Source organism: Ursus maritimus, unplaced genomic scaffold, assembly GCF_017311325.1.
Source record: "Ursus maritimus isolate PB19 unplaced genomic scaffold, ASM1731132v1 scaffold_18, whole genome shotgun sequence".
Lineage (NCBI taxonomy): Eukaryota > Metazoa > Chordata > Mammalia > Carnivora > Ursidae > Ursus > Ursus maritimus.
Window position 1 is genome coordinate 24,229,036 of NW_024424230.1, and position 18,183 is coordinate 24,247,218.

Consider the following 18,183-nt stretch of genomic DNA (forward strand, 5'->3'; position numbering starts at 1 on the left):
AGACCCACAAGCAGATGCATAATCCGTCCAGTATTTTAACCTTGCCTACAGTGGAGTGTGTCTTCTCCCTGTTTACAGGGAGCTGCCCACATGATCCTTTCTCAGAGGTTCCTGATCTGTTTCTTCAGCTGAGAAAGAGGAAAAGAGACTTTTATTGAATTTGGTCACAAGTTTTTAACTGACAGAAACAATTCAGTGATTGTAAAATTATTTTTTTCTTTGAATTTTTGCTGCCTGTCTCCGCTGCTGTGTTTTTATTCCCTTTGGCATACTTGCTGTTCAGTTTTATTAGCGCTCCTGAAGTTGAAGCTGTCTGCTGTGCCATTGAGGTGGGCCTGGGGAAACTGCCGGCCGCCTCCTAAACTCTGTTTCTTCCATCAGACCTTTGCACGTCCTCCCCATTTGACTAAGGGAAGAAATAATTTGAGACTATTTTTGGGCATCTTATTTTCTCCAGTTGAGGGCCCAAAAGAAGTTCAGTTTTTACATCTTGAGTCAAAAACCTTTATTTCCTATTCTTTGATTTATACCTTTCTACGCAAGATCCCTCTAGAAGATGCGTTGAGTTTGGCCCGGGTTGATTGCTCCTTCAAACTAACAGTTTAAATGTGGGCACTATAACTAGCCTTGTTTAAAACATTAAAGTAAGGGGCAAGTACATTTTATTGTAAGTACTCCCTTCTTTCCTTTTCTCACTGTGTTGGTTGGAATCTGGATTTCGAAGTCATTTTTTTCTGTTACTTTCTTGAGAAAATAAAGACAATATTATCTTGCATGGTGACTGCTGAAACTTTGACATTTTAATAGTTATAGTTTCTTTCATTTTGGCTGTTGAATGACAACATATAGGATTGTCTGTGAATCACATGAATATAAACACCTTTTTGGTTCTGCTTGGTGCATTAAAAATGGCTATAATAAATTTATATGCAGTTTTTATCCTTTGACTTTTTCCTATGAATAGGCCCTTTTAAAACATTAACATTCCCACAGTTTAACCACTGAATGGGCTGATTCTAGTTAGTTTTGTGAATGATTTCAGTAATTTTCTCTTTGCTAAGGGGAAAAAAGGCTTCAGAAATGCTTCCATACTTTGCTGAATAGGTACTTGTTTATTTATTTAAGTTGAGTTTTAAACTGACAAAACATTATATCTTTGTCAGAGTATGTGTGTTGTGGGCTGAAAGTGACATTGTTAATATAATGTCGATTTTGAAATAATTTTATGGCAAAATTTTCAGTGTTTCTTTTTTGAACCTCTTAATTGTAGTTTGATCATTCAGCAAATCTGTGTTCAGAAACCTACATATAATTTACCGCCAACAGCTTTCTGTCCATCAGCTTTTCATTAAATAAGATTTGAACTGTGAGTTATCATCTGTTATTATGGAGATTTACATATAAAATGGGTATGCTTGAAATAAGTACAATAAAACCAGTCTAAATTGCTGAAAGCTGTGAATTAAGGAATATATAATTTAAAAATTTAGCTTCCTGACCAAACCGTGGTTTATGATTCCCTATCAGTTATAAAAAAGTCCATCTGTCATCCTGTCCCTTTTTTTTTCCTTATTAGGCTTAAAATTTTTTGTTTCCTTTAGTTCTTTATCATTCACATAGGCTTTATGTGATTTTAATCATAACATAGATAGAATTTTTAGAGTGGATAATGCACGTATGGCATAACTTCTTTTAGATATGTATAGAAATTCCAAGTAGTTAATAGTAGTGTTTTAGATTGATGTTATGTGGGTTTGCTTTCATAAAAAAGGAGCTAAGCGGTGCCTGGGTGGGTCAGTTGGTTAAGCATTTGACTCTTGGTTTTGGCTCAGGTCATGATCTCATGGCTGTGAGCCCCAAATTGAGCTCAGCGGGGAGTCTGCTTCTCTCCTTCCTCTCCCTCTATCCCTCCCCCTGCTCTCTTCCTCTCAAATAAATAAATCTTAAAAAAAAATTAAAAAAGGAGCTACATACTATTCATATGGAAAGAGTATTAGACATTAGATGTGTTTATTCTTACATTGTGACCGTGGGCAAGTTGCTTGGCTTCTCTGTTCCTATCTTGTGTAAAATGAGAATTCTCTTATTTCCTCAGTCATCTTCTCAGGAATTTGGAAAGCAATCAGGGGAAATAACCACGGTGAGAGCACTTTGAATAGTTTATAGGTCTGTACAAATTGAAAATTATATCTAATCAGCAAATTTCTTTCCATATCAACAATTAATATGCCAAAGTCCTTAAACACATTTTCTTTTTCTTTTTCTTCTTCTTTTTTTTAAAATAGATTCCCTGCCTAGTATGGAGCCCAACATGGAGCTTGAACTCAAGACCCTGAGATCAAGACCAGAGCTGAGATCAAGAGTCAGACATTCAATCCGATTGAGCCACCCAGGCACCCCCTTTTTCACTTAAAAAATTATTTTTCTTGAAAGTATTTTTTTTTTCTTTAAGTGAGCTCTGTGCCCAATGTGGGGCTTGAACTCACAACCCCCTGAGATAAAGAGTAGCTTGCTCTGCTGACTGAGCCAGTCAGGTGCCCCTTTAAACACATTCTTTTGTTAGAAGTTAAACAGCACTTTTCCTAAATCTCCTCCCTTGTTGAAATACTTTCTTTATAATGTGAAAGTCAGTTTAAACTCCATTTTAGACAAACAGCTGAAATTCTCAATTAGTGGAGTTCAAATTAATGAAGTCCTGCTAAGTGAATACTTAGTCACATTTTTAGTTTTTAAAAATATTTTTCTCTGTAGTGTAAAAATTAAAAAAAAAAATCTGCTTTTGGGGCGCCTGAGTGGTTCAGTCGGTAAGTGTCTGCCTTTGGCTTGGATCATGATCCCAGGGTCCCGGGATCAAGCCCCACTTCGGGCTCCCTCCTCAAGCCGGGAGCCTACTTCTCCCTCTCCTGCTCCCCCTGCTTGTGTGCACGTGCGCTCTCTCTCTCTGTCTGTCAAATAAATGAAATCTTTAAACAAATAGAATAAAAAAAATCTGCTTGTATGTGGGAACCCACATATTTGTGTATTTGAGAGTATGGTAAGACTGTTGTTTAGGCTGCAGTGTTGTTTTACAACCATTGGTAAACCTCTTTTCTAAGATTATGTGTTACTCCACCTCGTCTTTCTTTCTTTAATCCCCGAGGGCCAGCACCATGGCCTGGGCAGTATCCCTTGGTACCTCTTGTGTTACTCAAAAATCCAAAGTGTGGACAGATGAAGAATGAGACAGATGGGTTGATGGATGGAATGGAAATGGAAGAGTCTGGGGTGGGCGGGGAACCACCGTTGGGTTGTGGAAACCGCTAAAGGGCCACAAACAATTCCTTCTGGTGGGTAGTGTTGGCTCCACGTTACGGGTCACAGGTCAGTGCAGTTATCAGCCTAAATGTGCTGCTCCTGCTTACAGCAGTGGGCGGTGTTTGGCTTGGCAGCGTAGCCTGGCTGACCTCTTACACCAGCTGACTAAAATATTGTAAATAACTCTTCCATATTTTCATGGGTGACAATTAACAGGAATAGGTACTTCGTTTATTAGATGACCCTTTTTATATATTTATTTTGGTTGCAGAAGCTTGAATTCTTGAGCTACAGGCTTCATATGAAATTAGCTTTTTTTTCCCTACCAACAAATGTTCTTTCTTGTTTATTGGTCAGTTTTGGAAACCGCTTGCCATCTCACAGTGGTACTGTGTTGATGAAGTGATGTGTGCTCGAACACCGAGCTCTGGGCTTTTTGTTCTTCCATGTACGAAGGGATGTCGGGGTCTCGGCGAGGTAGAGAGCAGATCTAACCAGCAGGGACAAGGTGCTTTCTCTTCTCTACTGTCACCTCGGGAACTGTGGCTGAAGACATTTGGAGACATATTCTGCATAAGTGGCTGATACAGTTGATCATCTATTTCTATAGGGAAAGAATAGCCACCATATTTTACTTCATATTTGCTCACTTTTTTCTTTTTCTGTCAAAACTGAACATTTCTGTATCCCCTTCACTGTACCATATTTGAAGTTAAGGCCAGAGTTCTTTGTCGGAGGACCATGACGTGGAGTTTAAGTCCAAAGCAGTTGTAAACTCTGTACAGTAGTTCTTGATGGGTCCCCGTGTTATTTAATACAGAAATGGACTGCCTGGTGCGATGAAAGTTTACGTGGTGTTGAATAGAATTTTCTCTGAATTTACAGTGGCGTGATGATAATTTGCCAGTTAGACATCACATCCTTTATGAATTCCTTTGACTAGGCCATTCTAGAGGGAAAAGAAATTCTGTGTTTGTCATATAGGTGCTTATGCTTGCTTTCTGTCAATATATGCTTATCTGTGTTATAGATCATGGGATTTGGTGTCAAAAGATCTGGGCTTGTAATTTTGCAAGTTTAGGAATATGTGTGGGCTTATAAGCCATAGTTATGTACTTTTGGGGAGAGTGGTAATTGGTTAAATCTTTCTGCAATGTAATTTGCAATATTCATTAGAACAGAAGTGTTCATTGACCTAGCAATTGCACTTCTGGAGTTTATGTTGAGATAATTGAACAGGTTCAGAAATATATGTAGAAAGATACATGTGTAAAGGTAATTCATAGCAATGTTTATGAAAGAAAGTTGCTAACAACCTAAATGTTCATGAGTAAGGATATTGATAAAAAAAAAATAAATAAAATGCATTGCACACTGTAACATTACACAGTCATTAAAAATGATCATATGTTTATAAAAGGGGAAAAGATCCACAGCATATTAAGTGGTTAAAGCCATTCATATAGTATAATTTATTCAAGCAAAATTGTGTATGTCTGTATTTTAAAAATGTGTTTATTCATATAACTCTTGTATAGGTTTGTGTAGCTTTATTTTTATGATTTACTTTTTAAAATTTGTTATTTTAATGTAATTACAGATTCACAGGAGGTTGCCAGAAAAGTCCAGGGAGGTCCCTTGCATCCTCCACTCATCTCCCCCTGTGGTAACAACTCCCATAACTATAGATCAGTATCAAAGCCAGGAAACTGACATCGGTACAATCCACAGAGGTTATTGGGATTTCAGCAGTTATACATGCACGCATTTGTGTGTGTATATACATAGCTTTATACAATTTTATCACATGTGTAGACTCGTGTAACCACTACCACAATCAAGATGCTTACCTGTTTCATCCCGGCAAGTCTCCCTTGTGCTTTCCCTTTATAGCCACAAGTCCCCCCTACCCCCTCATCTCTAACTCCTGGCAGCCACTGATCAATTGTCGATCTCTGTCATTTTGTTATTTCAAAAAAGTTCTGTAAATGGAATAATACAATATGTAAACATTTTGAGATTGCGTCTTTTCACTCAGCACAGTGTCCTTGAGACCCATTCCAGTCGTTGTGTGTATCAGTAGTTCATTCCTTTTTATCGCTGAGTAGCAGTCTCTGTTGTATCTGTACCATAGTTTGTTTAAACGATGACCCATGGAAGGATGTTTGGGTTGTTTCCAGTTTTCAGCCATTATGATTAAAGCTGCTGTGAACAGTTGTATACAGGTTTTCAAGTGAATGTAAGTTTTTATCTCTTTGAGATAAATGGTCAACAGTGCAGTCACGGGGTTGTATGGTAAGCGCAGGTTGAAGTTTGTTTTTTAAAACATTTTTTAAAAATTTATTTTTAATTGAAGTATAGTTGACATGTTAGTTCCAGATGTACAGCCTAGTGAGATGATAATTGTATACATAACAAAATTCTCACCATGATAAGCATAGTTACCAAGTACATGTTTGGTTTTGTACAAAACTGCCAAACTATTTTCCGGTAGCTATATCATTTTACATTCCCACCAGTAATGTATGTGAGATCCAGTTTCTCTGTGTCAAATGTCTTTGCCAGCATTTGATGTTGTCACTCTTTTTTTTTTTTTTTTTTTTAATTTAGCAGTTCTGACAGCTGTGTAGTGTTACCTCGTGTCTTTAGTATGGCTCATTTTTACAATAATAAAGCTTTCTTAAAAAAGATTTTTTATTTATTTGAGAGAGAGTGAGAGAGCGCGCACAAGCAAGGGGAGGAGCAGAGGGAGAGGGCGAAGCAGATTCCCTGCTGAGCAGGGAGCCTGATGTGGGGCTCGATCCCAGGACCCTGAGATCATGACCTGAGCCGAAGGCAGAAGCTTAACTGACTGAGCCACCCAGGTGCCCCAAAAAACCATTTTCTTTTAAAAAAGAAAAATTACCTAGATGTAAGTCTCTGTTCTGCCATTTATTAAAAGTTACTTAAAATTGAGAAGTTTTGCTAGGTGAATAAGGATTTTTGATTTCCTTGGTAATCCACTAGGGTTGTTCTTCTATAGTAAAACATTAATGTAAATAAAATCAAAGCAGATTGCTTACAGTTGTTTGACACAAAAAGTGTAAAACTACTTCAAAGGTTACTGAATTTTGTTTTATCCTTCCGTCTGTGTTGTGGGGGAAGACGGGGAGACTGGCAGATTACTTGTAAGTTGTGTAAAGGAATAAATATATGCAAATTTGATAGCTTACTACGTATGGTTTTGTTTCATTTTTGTGGTGGGTTAGGAACTCACATTTATTGAGCTGTTTGCTGAGCACTTTTATATCTTGCCATATACTCCTTACACCTGTCCTATGAGATGGTGGTACCGTTACCTCCATTTCACAGATGAGAAACTGAGACTCTCAAATTAAGTAACTTGGCTAGGTTACACCAGTAGGAAACGAAGCTGGCACTTAAACACGTGTCTTCAAAATATGTACTCCTTCCATCATGCCAGGGGTGTACATCATTTTCATTAACAGGCCACATGATTGGAAATTCATGTGCCAGTGTGCAGGAGTCTGTTAATTGATGGAAACAGTTAAGTTGAGAGGGTGTGTACTCGGTGTGGAAGTATTGAAAGTGAATCCAGGGGATGCAGAAACATTCTATATTTTTCCTGTTGGTATTCCTTCCCAGTATTCCCATTTGGTATATAATTTTAGTGGAATTCAACTAAACTTTTTAAACATTTACCATTTAAACTTGACTGTGTTCTGCTTTAGTGACAGTTAAGTTAGTGGTTTATCTAAGTTTGCCGGCCCAACACTTGGCCGCAGTGGTTAATGGTAGTGTTGTGAGTACATGTTTAGGCTTTATCATATCTGTCACTAGAAGCATTAGTTTTATTCATTCTTGTTGTTGTTCTAAAAATCTCAAGATGGTTGTAGTCAGGGTCAGACACTTAACTGTTGTAAACCTGGGCACCTTGCTGTTGCTCTAAGAGTTGTGTTCTGTGTGTTTTTGATTCTGTGCTCAGTGGCTTCCCGTTTAATGCAGGGTGAAATCCAAACTCCGTGGGACATTGAGATTCTTCCCTCTTTTGCTGTACTTGATCCCTCTTCTCCGCTGCCTGCGCTTCCTGGTTGTTTAACTTGGTTTTGCTGTATGTTAGCACATTCGGCAGAGGTGGCATCTATTGTATTGGTTATTTGAGCCATAACTCAGAAATCATTGAGCTGTATTATTGGTATTCACTGGGGGAATATTGTCTTAGAAGCTCTCATAGAAGCATGGGGACAGTGCAAGGTTGAGGTTGAGAGAGTTCTCCCTGGGGAGAGTCTCTTTATGAAATCAAAGGAAGGAAGGGAACAGAAATGGCAGTGGTTATGTTTAAGAACTTACCTGTAGCTGTGAAAATTTTAATAACCACTACATTGCTGAATTATCTTTAAGGAAGTCCAGTGAAGGTTCTTAAAACTGGAAAAATCCCTAGACCAGTTTCACATTTTCTTTCATTTTTTTTAAAGGTTTTTTTTTTTTTTTTAAAGATTTTATTTATTTATTTATTTGACAGAGAGAGACAGCCAGCGAGAGAGGGAACACAAGCAGGGGGAGTGGGAGAGGAAGAAGCAGACTCCTAGCAGAGAAGCCTGATGTGGGGCTCGATCCCAGAACGCTGGAATCACGCCCTGAGCCGAAGGCAGACGCTTAATGACTGCGCCCCCCCAGGCGCCCCCCAGTTTCACATTTTCTTGAGACATGTGCATGTGATTCTTGGGAAAATATCTCCAGTCCCATGGGTCTCACTGTTCATCAGGGTGTCACCAGCAAAACTGAGACTCCTGTGACTTGGTTTGTTTGTGTTGCTGCTGGCAGAGTGGCCAAACCCTGGGGAGGAGGAGCCTGATACGTTATCACATAGAAGGATTGCTTCAGACTGAGCCACTCCTGATCATTGGATCAATATGGTTGTTTATATGTAGAGTTTAGTTCATTTAGCAAAAGTTTGATTAAGAGATGACTAGTTTTGAGTATTCATCCCTAATCTCCATTATCGACATTTAAAAAATTGACCTCGAGTTGTAGAGTTGTGTGTACAATGAGTTTGAAGTTCTCTGTGTGGGACTCATTTATTGAATCTGTATTGGTCTAAATATTTGCTGCCCTTTTGCCCCCTTTTTGCATGCTCCCAGTGCCCCAAATCTACCTTCAGAAACAACATTCGGTTTCTAATTGTAATTGTCTTGGAAACATTGGCCATTTTTGTAGCACCATTTTACTTTTATTTACCGCAAACGATGATTTGTTAGTTGCCTGCTGCCAGAACATCTGAGCTCATTTGTTTAACTAAAACAGCACTGCGTGTAGATGCCTATAATATGCGGCAACAGTTACCAACCACCCCAGTTGCTTACCACCTCATTTTAGCTCTAAATCAAGCAAATGAGAACGAAGAATATTCTTAAAATATTCCAAGAAGTTTAGAAAATTGGAGGATGGAGGGATGAGAGCAAGGGGAATTCTATTATAACAATCAGTGTGTTGCTTTTGGCAGGGGCGGTGTGCCTGGCTGATTTCCTTTGTAGAAATAAGTGACGCTTCAGGGTGCGGGAGCTGCACTCGTCCTGCTACAAACAGCTCTGTGAACCTTTGATTTACTGGGTCACGACCAAGTGTTTTTCTTCTGGGATGCGTGGCTGAATGAGACATTTTCCCTGGTCTCCTGTTGCTTATTATAACCTGGGCACTGGAGATGCTTCTGACCCGAAGTTGTGATTGTTAAGGAGGTGGTGGCCGTGGTGCTGTTTGAGATCAACACAACAGTGGTGGTGTGTAGGGGATCTGGACCCGGGCCGGCAGGTGCTGGCCGGCTTACCGCAAGAGAGGTGGGCTAATTCCCAGCCTTCCCGGTCTCTTCAGCCTTGAGTGACAAAGAAATCAGACTGCTTCAGAAAGAAATATTATTTCATACTTGGAATTAAATAAGCGTATTTTAAAAATATTTTAGTAAAAATTTAAGCTTTGGGGCAGATCTTGCCTCAAGGGCTGGAGAGTATGAAGTGTTTCTGGAGGGATTGGGGGAAATAATTAGTTTCGTCCTCTAACAAAGTGTTGGACAATGGCATTCATTCAGTCAGGACATTTTTATTATGTGCCTGCTTTGTACCAGGCTGGGAATGCTGTGATGAACGAGGAGCCCACAGTCTTGGAGCAGAGGGAGGCACAGACAAGGAATTGGGTAATGTTGCTACCAAATTGGGGGCTTTTGGGACAGAGACCAGAGACCTGGTCTTACATGATCAAAGAAGATTTCCTGGAGGAAGTGCTATCCAAACCAGCCTCACTAATAGATGTAGGAATTAATCATTTTTTCAGGCTCATATTGTATGAAAAATAAGTCAGAACCCTGTTTTGGGACCATTCAGTGCCTTTCTGTTGAGAACAAGTTGAGAAACTGAACTACAGACTTCAGCCATCGAGTATACATTTCTAGTCTTCTGGTTTGCCATTCTCCAGTGTAGATTAGCCTCTGCTTCCCAGAATGTGCCCGGCTTTCTGTGATGCCATGCTTTTGGCATGCGTTGTTAGTCCTGTCTGGAAAGCCCTCCCCTTTTTCCTCCCCTTTGTCTGCCAGACTCACTTCTTTTGCAGTTGCTTCCTCCGGGATGCCTTCCGTGACTGCTCCTGGGGTAGGTCGGATGCACCTCCCATGAGCTTACGCAAGGGCTGGCCTTGATCTTGGTGTTTCCCCTCCACTAAATAGTCTGTCTACTTCTTTATTTCTGTGTGTAACCTGAAGGCAGAGGCAGCATCTTTCAGAGAACCCAGCGTGTCCTGAGCATCCAGGCAGTGTTTGCTGAATGAACAGACATAGAAGCTTTTGAAGGTTGGAGCCACATGTATATAATTGAAGCTCTTGGTTCCAGCGAGTTTTAAGAGAGTGTTATTGACTGAAGAAAGTAGAAGTACCACTGAAACAGATTTTATGCATGTGGTCTAGTTATTAACCTCATAAAGCTATTTACAGTCTTTAGCATTTATACCTCTTTTATTTTTTGCTTGAGTAACCAATAAATTGAGTAATTCATAGTTTCTACTTCTTGCCAACTACTAATGTATATTATTAAATCTGACCACAGTGATTTATTAATTAGAAGTCTTTTGGTCATTAACAGAAATCAATTTGATTTAGCATTTGCCAGAAAGAGGGGCATATGTGATGAATAGACAGGGATGTCTCATTGAATCCAAGATCGAAAACATAGCTAGGCTTTAGGAAGGACTGATCCCAAGAATCGGAAGGCCGGCAGGAATCGTGAGAGTCCTTTCTGTTAGTCTCTGCTTTTCTCCTCAAAGCTCTTTTAGTCATTTTTCTTACTAACTGGCTTTCTCTGCTTCTCAGTGGATAGGGATGGTTTCTCATAACGCTCAGCTTTGCAGCCAAGTTCCAGGCGTATGGAAAGCCTGTCTTTCCATCTCAGTTCCAAATTCCCCACGACTGGAGTGGCTTACATTAGATTTCTATCCCTGATTGAGTCAGCAGTAGTCAGGGAGTGGGGTCACGCTGAACAACCCTGTTAGGTGGGAAGATAGGAGAAAAGGATGGGGAGATGAGCAGACTGACAGACGTTGTGAGGCGGGCAGACACTAAAAATATTTTTGTAAATAAAATAAAAATACAGTGATAAAGACTGGAGACCCATACACGCTTTATTGTGGGATCATCTCTGGGTTGTTTTGCCTAAAAAATCTTCAGTCATGGGAGGAACTTACAGATTTAACTTTGAAAAGACACTTATCTTTTTGAATGTGAATATAATTTGAGATTCCCAAGGTAATGGCATGTTCACTGAAGTAATGAGTAGGTTTTAGCTGTGTGTATGTGTAATACTTAGATATGGGACTGTCATCACTTGTTGGGAGACAGGTTCTAGACTGGCTCTCATGCACATACAGGGGAGACACGTGTAATTTCAAGTTTTCCAACAACCACGTTAGAAAAGTGAAGCAGGTGAAATCAATTTTTTTGGAAAGATTTTTTTTATTTATTATTTATCTGACACAGAGACAGCCAGCAGGAGAGGGAACACAGCAGGGGAGTGGGAGAGGAAGAAGCAGGCTCCCAGCGGAGGAGCCCGACGTGGGACTCGATCCCGGAACGCCGGGATCACGCCCTGAGCCGAAGGCAGACGCCTAACGACTCTGCTACCCAGGCGCCCCTGAAATCAATTTTAATAATACATTCCGTATGTATTTATGTGTACATAAAAAGAGGGTTTATAACTGTTCTGCTTATTAGAAGAGGTCATCATGGGATTTAAATGTGCTAATAAATTTCAAAGTGCTGTGAAAAACATTTAAAGGGTTATACAAGCATAAAGCATTATTTTAATTAACTGGGGGAAAATCCACTACATTTTGGAATCAATACTGTAAGCTGTCATTTCCTGAGGTTTTACTTTGTGCTGGACACTGTTGTAAGCACTTCATAGGTGTTAGGGCATTTAATGATGACAACACTCATGGAGCAGACATGCTCATTATCATCTCTGTTGTATATATGAGGAAATGAAGACATAAAGGGTTAAGAAACTAGCCCAAGATCATGTAACTCCTAACGGTTGAGCTGGAATTGGAATTTGAATGTGCGTGGTTTTTTTTTTTTTTTTTTTTTTTTGTGGCAAAGTACATGCAACATAAAATTGATCATTTAACCACTTTTTAAAAGAAAGATTTATTTGTTTATTTTAGGGGGGGGAAGAGAGCACAGCGTGGGGAGGGGCAGAGGGAGAGAGAATCTCAAGCAGACTCCACGCTGAGCACAGAGCCCGACATGGGTCTCCATCTCACGACCCTGAGATCATGACCTGAGCCAAAACCAAGAGTTGGACACTTAGCTGACTGAGCCACCCAGGAACCCCTCATCTTAACCATTTTTAAGTGGACAGTTCTGTGGCATTAAGTATATTCACTTTGTCGTTTAACCCACCATCCGTCTCCAGAGCTTTTTCATCTTCCCAAACTGAAACTCTACCCATTAAACACTAACTTCCCATCTCTGCCTCCAACGTCACCACTGGTAACCACCATTCTACTTTCCTCTCTATGAATTTGACTACCCCAAGAGCCTTATATAAGCGGAATCATACAGTATTTGTCTTTTTATGGCTGGTTTGTTTCACTTAGCATACTGTCTTCGAGGTTCATCTATGTTGTAACGTGTCAGAATTTCTTTCCTTTTTAAGGCTGAATAATATTTGGATGTATCACATTTTGCACCGGGATTCATCCATTGATGGACACTTTGGTTGCTTTTGACTGTTGTGAATGATGGTGAACATGGTATACAGATGTCAGTTTGAATCCCTGCTTTCAGTCCTTTTTGGGTATATGTATATCCAGAAATGGAATTGCTTGATCACATAGTAATTTTATATTTAATTTTTTGAGAAATTGCCATACTCTTTTTCATAGCACCTGCACCATTTTACATGCTTACCAGTAATGCACAAGGGTCCCCATTTCTCTACATCCCCTCCAACATTTACTTTCTCTTTCTTTCCTTTTTTTTTTTAAAATAGACATTTTAATAGGTGTGAAAGTGGTATCTCATTGAGGTTTTGATTTACATTTCCTTACTGACCAGTGTTGTTGCATATCTTTTCATATGTCTTGTTAGCCTTTTTTATGTCTTCTTTGAAGAAATGTCTGTTTAAATCCTTTGCCCATTTTAAAATTGGATTGTTTTTGTGGTTTTTGTTGTTGAGTCAGATTTTTTGTTTGTTTTTGTATATTCCAGGTATTAGTCTCTTATCAGATACATGATTTGCAAATATTTTCTCTCATTCTGTTGGGTTGAGTTTTTACTCTGTAATAGTATCCTTTGATGTGCAAAAGCTTTTAATTTTGGTAAAGCCCAGCTTACATATTTTTTCTTTTAATGTCTTTGTTTTTGGTGTCATTTCGAAGAACTCATTGCCAATTCCAATGTCATAAAGCTTTCCCCTGTGTTTTTTTCTGAGTTTTATGTCTGTGTCTGTACCTCTTGTCTCTCTGTCACTTTGCATCTGTCTCTGTTTCTGTTTTCCTATATGTCTATAAATTATTGAAGCTTATGTATATGTTCTCTCTCTTTTCTTGCCTTGTTCTTTCTTTGTTGTTGATCTATTTGAAGGTATTGCAGATATCATGAGATTCCTTGTATCTCCTAAAAATAATGGCATTTTCCCCAAATAACTATAACCCCATGATCGGTACTGCCCTTCAAACTAGGCAGTTGGGGCCCCTGCTCTGTGCTTGGTACTTTAGAGTAACTTTCTTGTATTTTTCTAAGTCTCTCCACTCCTCCCTTCCCCTGCCCCAGTGCCTGAAAGGGAGGGCTCCTCGAGTGCTTCTCTTTTAGGAATCTCATATTGAGAATTATAGTACATTTTCTAATTGTGTTGAAAATAGAAGCTTAACTTTATTTTGTTGATTTTATTGTTTACTGCTGTATACCATATTTTCCTCCTAAATTGTTTTTCTCTTTATTTTTATGTATTCCTTTAACTGGTTAGTGTGTACATATTTAGTGTTGGAGTTACTAATTACCTTTTTTCTATCTTGCCAGCACCGAGCTGAAGCTTTTGGAGGAAGCAACCATTTCAGTCTGCAGGTCTTTAGGTAAGGGGCAAAATGATCATGTGTGTATATGTATGTGTGTGGCATTTATTTCAGTTTCTGTTATAAATTTTGGTAGTGTCATATGAATTGAATTAATGAAGTGACATATTCTTGATAATATTTAATAATAATTCTATTCATGGTGCTCAGTGATCGAAGGGAACGTTTAGTCAGTAGGAGTAAGACACATGCTAGTTTACTTACAGGAGTGGTAATGGACTCTGTTCAGCCATACTCTTTCAGCTTGTTCTTTTCTTTTTTTAATTGAAGGTAGTGGACATACAGTGTTACATTAGCTTCAGGTGTGCAACACAGTGATTTGGTTTTGATGACATTTACATATATTATGAAATGCTCATTATGATAAGTCTAGTTACCATCTGTCCTCATACACAGATATTACAATATTATTGACTCTGTTTCCTATGCTATACTTTACAGTCCCTGTGACTTACTTATTTTATAACTGGAAGTTTGTATCTCTTAATCCCCTTCGCCTATTTCACCCATTTCCCCTTCCCCCCCTACTTCCCCCAGCAACTACCACTTTGTTCTCTATATTTACAAGTCTGTTTTGTTTGATTTTTTTTTTCTTTTTTTTTCTTTGATTCCACATATAAGTGAAATCATACATATTGGTCTTTCTCACACTTCTTTCACTTAGCATGGTACCCTCTGGGTCCATCCATGTTGTCACAAATGGTAAGATTTCGTTCTTGTTTACGGCAGAGTAATATTCCACTGTATGTATATTCCACATCCTCTTTCTCCACCTATCTATCAGCGGACACCTGGGCTGCTTCCATATGTTGGCTGTCGTAGATGCTGTAATGAACCTGGGGGTGCAGATACCTTTAGAAGTTAGTGTTTTCATTTTCTTCAGATAAATACTAGAAGTGGGATTGCTGGGTCATATAGTAGTTCTATTTTTAATTTTTTTGAGGAACCTTCATACTATTTTTCACAGCAACTGCACCAGTTTACATTTCCTACCAATAGGGCCACGAGGGTTCTCTTTTCTCCACACCCTGGCCAACACTCGCTAGTTCTTGTCTTTTTTATTTTAGCCATCCTGACAGATGTGAGGTGAAATCTCACTGTGATTTTGACTTACATTTCCCTGATGACTCGTGATGTTGAGCATCTTTTCTTGTGTCTGTTGGCCATGTGTGTGTCTTCTTTGGAAAAATGTCTGTTTGGGTCCTTAGCCTTTTTTTTAATCAGATATGGGTTATTTTTGGTATTGAGTTGTATGAATTCTTTACATATTTTGAATATTAACCTTTTTTTAAAACGATTTTATTTTTAAGTCCTCTCTATACCCAGCGGGGTGGGGCTTGAGCTTGTCACGCTGAGATCAAGAGTCGTGTGCTCCACCAGCCGAGGCAGCTGGGCGCCCCTTGAATAGTAACTTCTGATTGGATGTATCATTTGCAGATATCTTCTGCCATTCACTAGGTTGCCTTTTCATTTTGTTCATGGTTTCCTTCGCTGCGCAGAAGCTTTTTAGTTTTATGTAGTTCCACTTGTCTACTTTTTGCTTTTGTTACCCTTGCCTGAGGAGACAGAGCCAAAAAAATATTGCAAAGACTGAACTCAAATTTACTGCCTGTGTGTTCTTTTAGGAGTTTTATGGTTTCAGGTTGTACTTGTAGGTCTTTAATCCATTTTGAATTTATTTTTATGTATGGTGTAAGAAGGTGGTTACCTGAGAGGACCCTAATTTTTTTTGTTGTTGTTCCTTTTTTTGTTAGACTTTTTCCTTTAACCGTTATGATTATTTCTCATTATCCTTTTTTATGATTTTGCCTGTAAGTTGATGAGGGTTTTTTTTTTTTTAATTGGTTCATTAAGGTCTTTTTCAGTTCCGAGGTTTTCTTTAGTTCTGGCTTTGATTTTACTTGTGTTTGAGTTTCTTCTCCCCCAACTTAGAATCACCTATTAACATTCAGGCTGGATTTCTGTTCTTTGCTTTCTGTATCTTCTTTTTCTTTGTCGCCTTTCATGTCTTGAATTTCCTCCTTTATATCTTGGATTCAGTGTTTTATACATAACAGTTCTGTCAAGATTCTAGTGCATCTTTTAGTTATTTCATTTTTTGGTTTGTTTTTAATCATTCTTTGTTTTTCCTGGATGTCAAACTGCTCTCTTTTCATTATACTCATTTTTTCCCAGTGTCTCTCAGGGTTTTTTTTTTAAATAGATGAATTTCTCATCTTCCACCGATGATGCTTGTTACTAAATTCATTTGACAGTTTTTTGAAAAAGAATACTTTATTTATTTATTGAGAGAGAGCAAGCAAGAGAGCCCAAGAGCAGGGTGAGGAGCAGAGGGGGAAGCAGACTCCCTGTTGAGCAGGGAGCCTAATACGGGGCTTGATCCCAGGACTCCAGGATCATCACCTGAGCTGAAGGCAGACACTTAACCAACTGAGCCACCCAGGCGCCCCAGTCCTTTTTTTTTAAAAGTAGGCTCCACACCCAATGTGGGGCTCGAACTCACATGCTCTACTGACTGGAGCAGCTAGGTGCCACCCCCGTTTGATAGTTTTGATTCAGCCCTTTGGCTGAAATTTTAGCATAGCTTATTCCTTACCCCAGTGTTACTGTTTTTTCTTATTCATTAAACCAGCAAATATTTATTGAGCACCTGCTCTTTCCTATAACCTGTGCTATATATTCCATAACGTAGTCTATGTTCTGGCAAAGAAGACTGACTTGGATTCCTAACTTCATGGATCTGTCTGAATAGGGAGTCAGAGCATAAATTAATATATCTCCTTTCATGTAATATGTCTCTTTAGAAAAATAAAGCAGGGTAAAGGTGCAAGGAGTACCTACGTAGGCCCGTTGTTTGCTGTCAGAGAGCATGCGTTTATTAACTTTGTCCCTCACGTGGATCCTGTAGATGCTTGTTGAATCTGCTGGTTAATTTTAGCCTGAAGGCTGACTGATGCTGTTATCCAACCTAATTTCTAGAACCCAAGCAGGTTTTATTTTGTGTAGGTTTTGAGTGGTTTAAGTGGGACTTTCCTTTACCCATACTCCTTGGCTTTGGAGTGTGAGGGAATTATAAAATTCCTGGATCGAACATCTGAATCAACATTTTTTCTACCTGTCCCTCTAGCATATGTTGTTCAGTGTCTGGCGTGTTTATTTCTTCCCAGTTGTTTCCTGGGGTTTGTAGCCTCAGAGTTGGTGTAGAAAGTGACTTGGTGGGAGATAAGTTTTCTGGTTGGAGTAGACACTGAGGGGGAGATTTAGTCCTCAGAGGTACTTTCAAGCAGTTAGCTTTGCTAACCGTCCGTTGATTACCAAATAAATACTTATATCAGTTCTATGAACTCTATAGGTAGTGAAAGTGTTCTCTGTTTTTGGGGGGAGAAGGACCGTCTATCTGGAATTAGCATTTCCGTGAACTTTTTTCTGTTTGTATGTTTTCACGGGTGTTTGATTTTTAGAAGTTTCACACTTCTAGAAATGAGGGCCGAATAACGTAGTAAATGGCTGTAAGCTCATCTTCCAGTTTCACCCATTTTTACCTCATGGGCAGGCCTCATCTGTGTCTCTCACCATTACATTTCACCCATAATGAAAGTATGAAATATGTACAGAAAAGCTGATAACTGAAAAGGATATACAAAACAAACAACAGAAAGCAGCGTGTTCTCACATATTAGATACAAACCTCAGGACTCCTATCATTTTATCCGTAAATATTTTAGCATATATCTTATAAGATTTTTTTTAAAGGAAAGCAATACCATTATATTACTAGAAAACAATTTTTAGCATTGTAAAATAGTGACTGAGTGGTCAAATATCTAGTCGTCTTAGTTTTTGTGAATCAGGAACCATATAAAGTCTATATGTCTATAAATATCATTCTCGGAGAAAAGCTGGAAGCCTTTCCCTTAAGATCAGGAACATGACAAGGATGCCCACTCTCGCTATTGTTATTCAACATAGTACTAGAAGTCCTTGCAACAGCGATCAGACAACAAAAAGGGATAAAAGGTATCCAAATCGGCAAAGAAGAAGTCAAACTGTCTCTCTTCGCAGATGACATGATACTCTATATGGAAAACCCAAAAGACTCCATCCCCAAACTACTAGAAGTTATAGAGCAATTCAGTAATGTGGCAGGATACAAAATCAATGCTCAGAAATCAGTTGCATTTCTATACACGAACAATGAGACTGAAGAAAGAGAAATTAGGGAATCCATTCCATTTACAATAGCACCAAAAATCATACGTTATCTCGGAATTAACTTAA

General features: G+C 38.9%; 1 protein-coding gene across 1 annotated transcript in view; it reads left to right on the forward strand.

Moving 5' to 3' along the window:
• The window catches only part of DYM (dymeclin), a 322,063-nt gene that overhangs the window by 37,173 nt on the left and 266,707 nt on the right, over positions 1–18,183 (forward strand). The window contains exon 3 of the mRNA XM_040632527.1: positions 13,853–13,905. Within this exon, the coding sequence (XP_040488461.1) occupies positions 13,853–13,905 (53 nt within the window). The remainder of the gene's footprint in view (positions 1–13,852; positions 13,906–18,183) is intronic.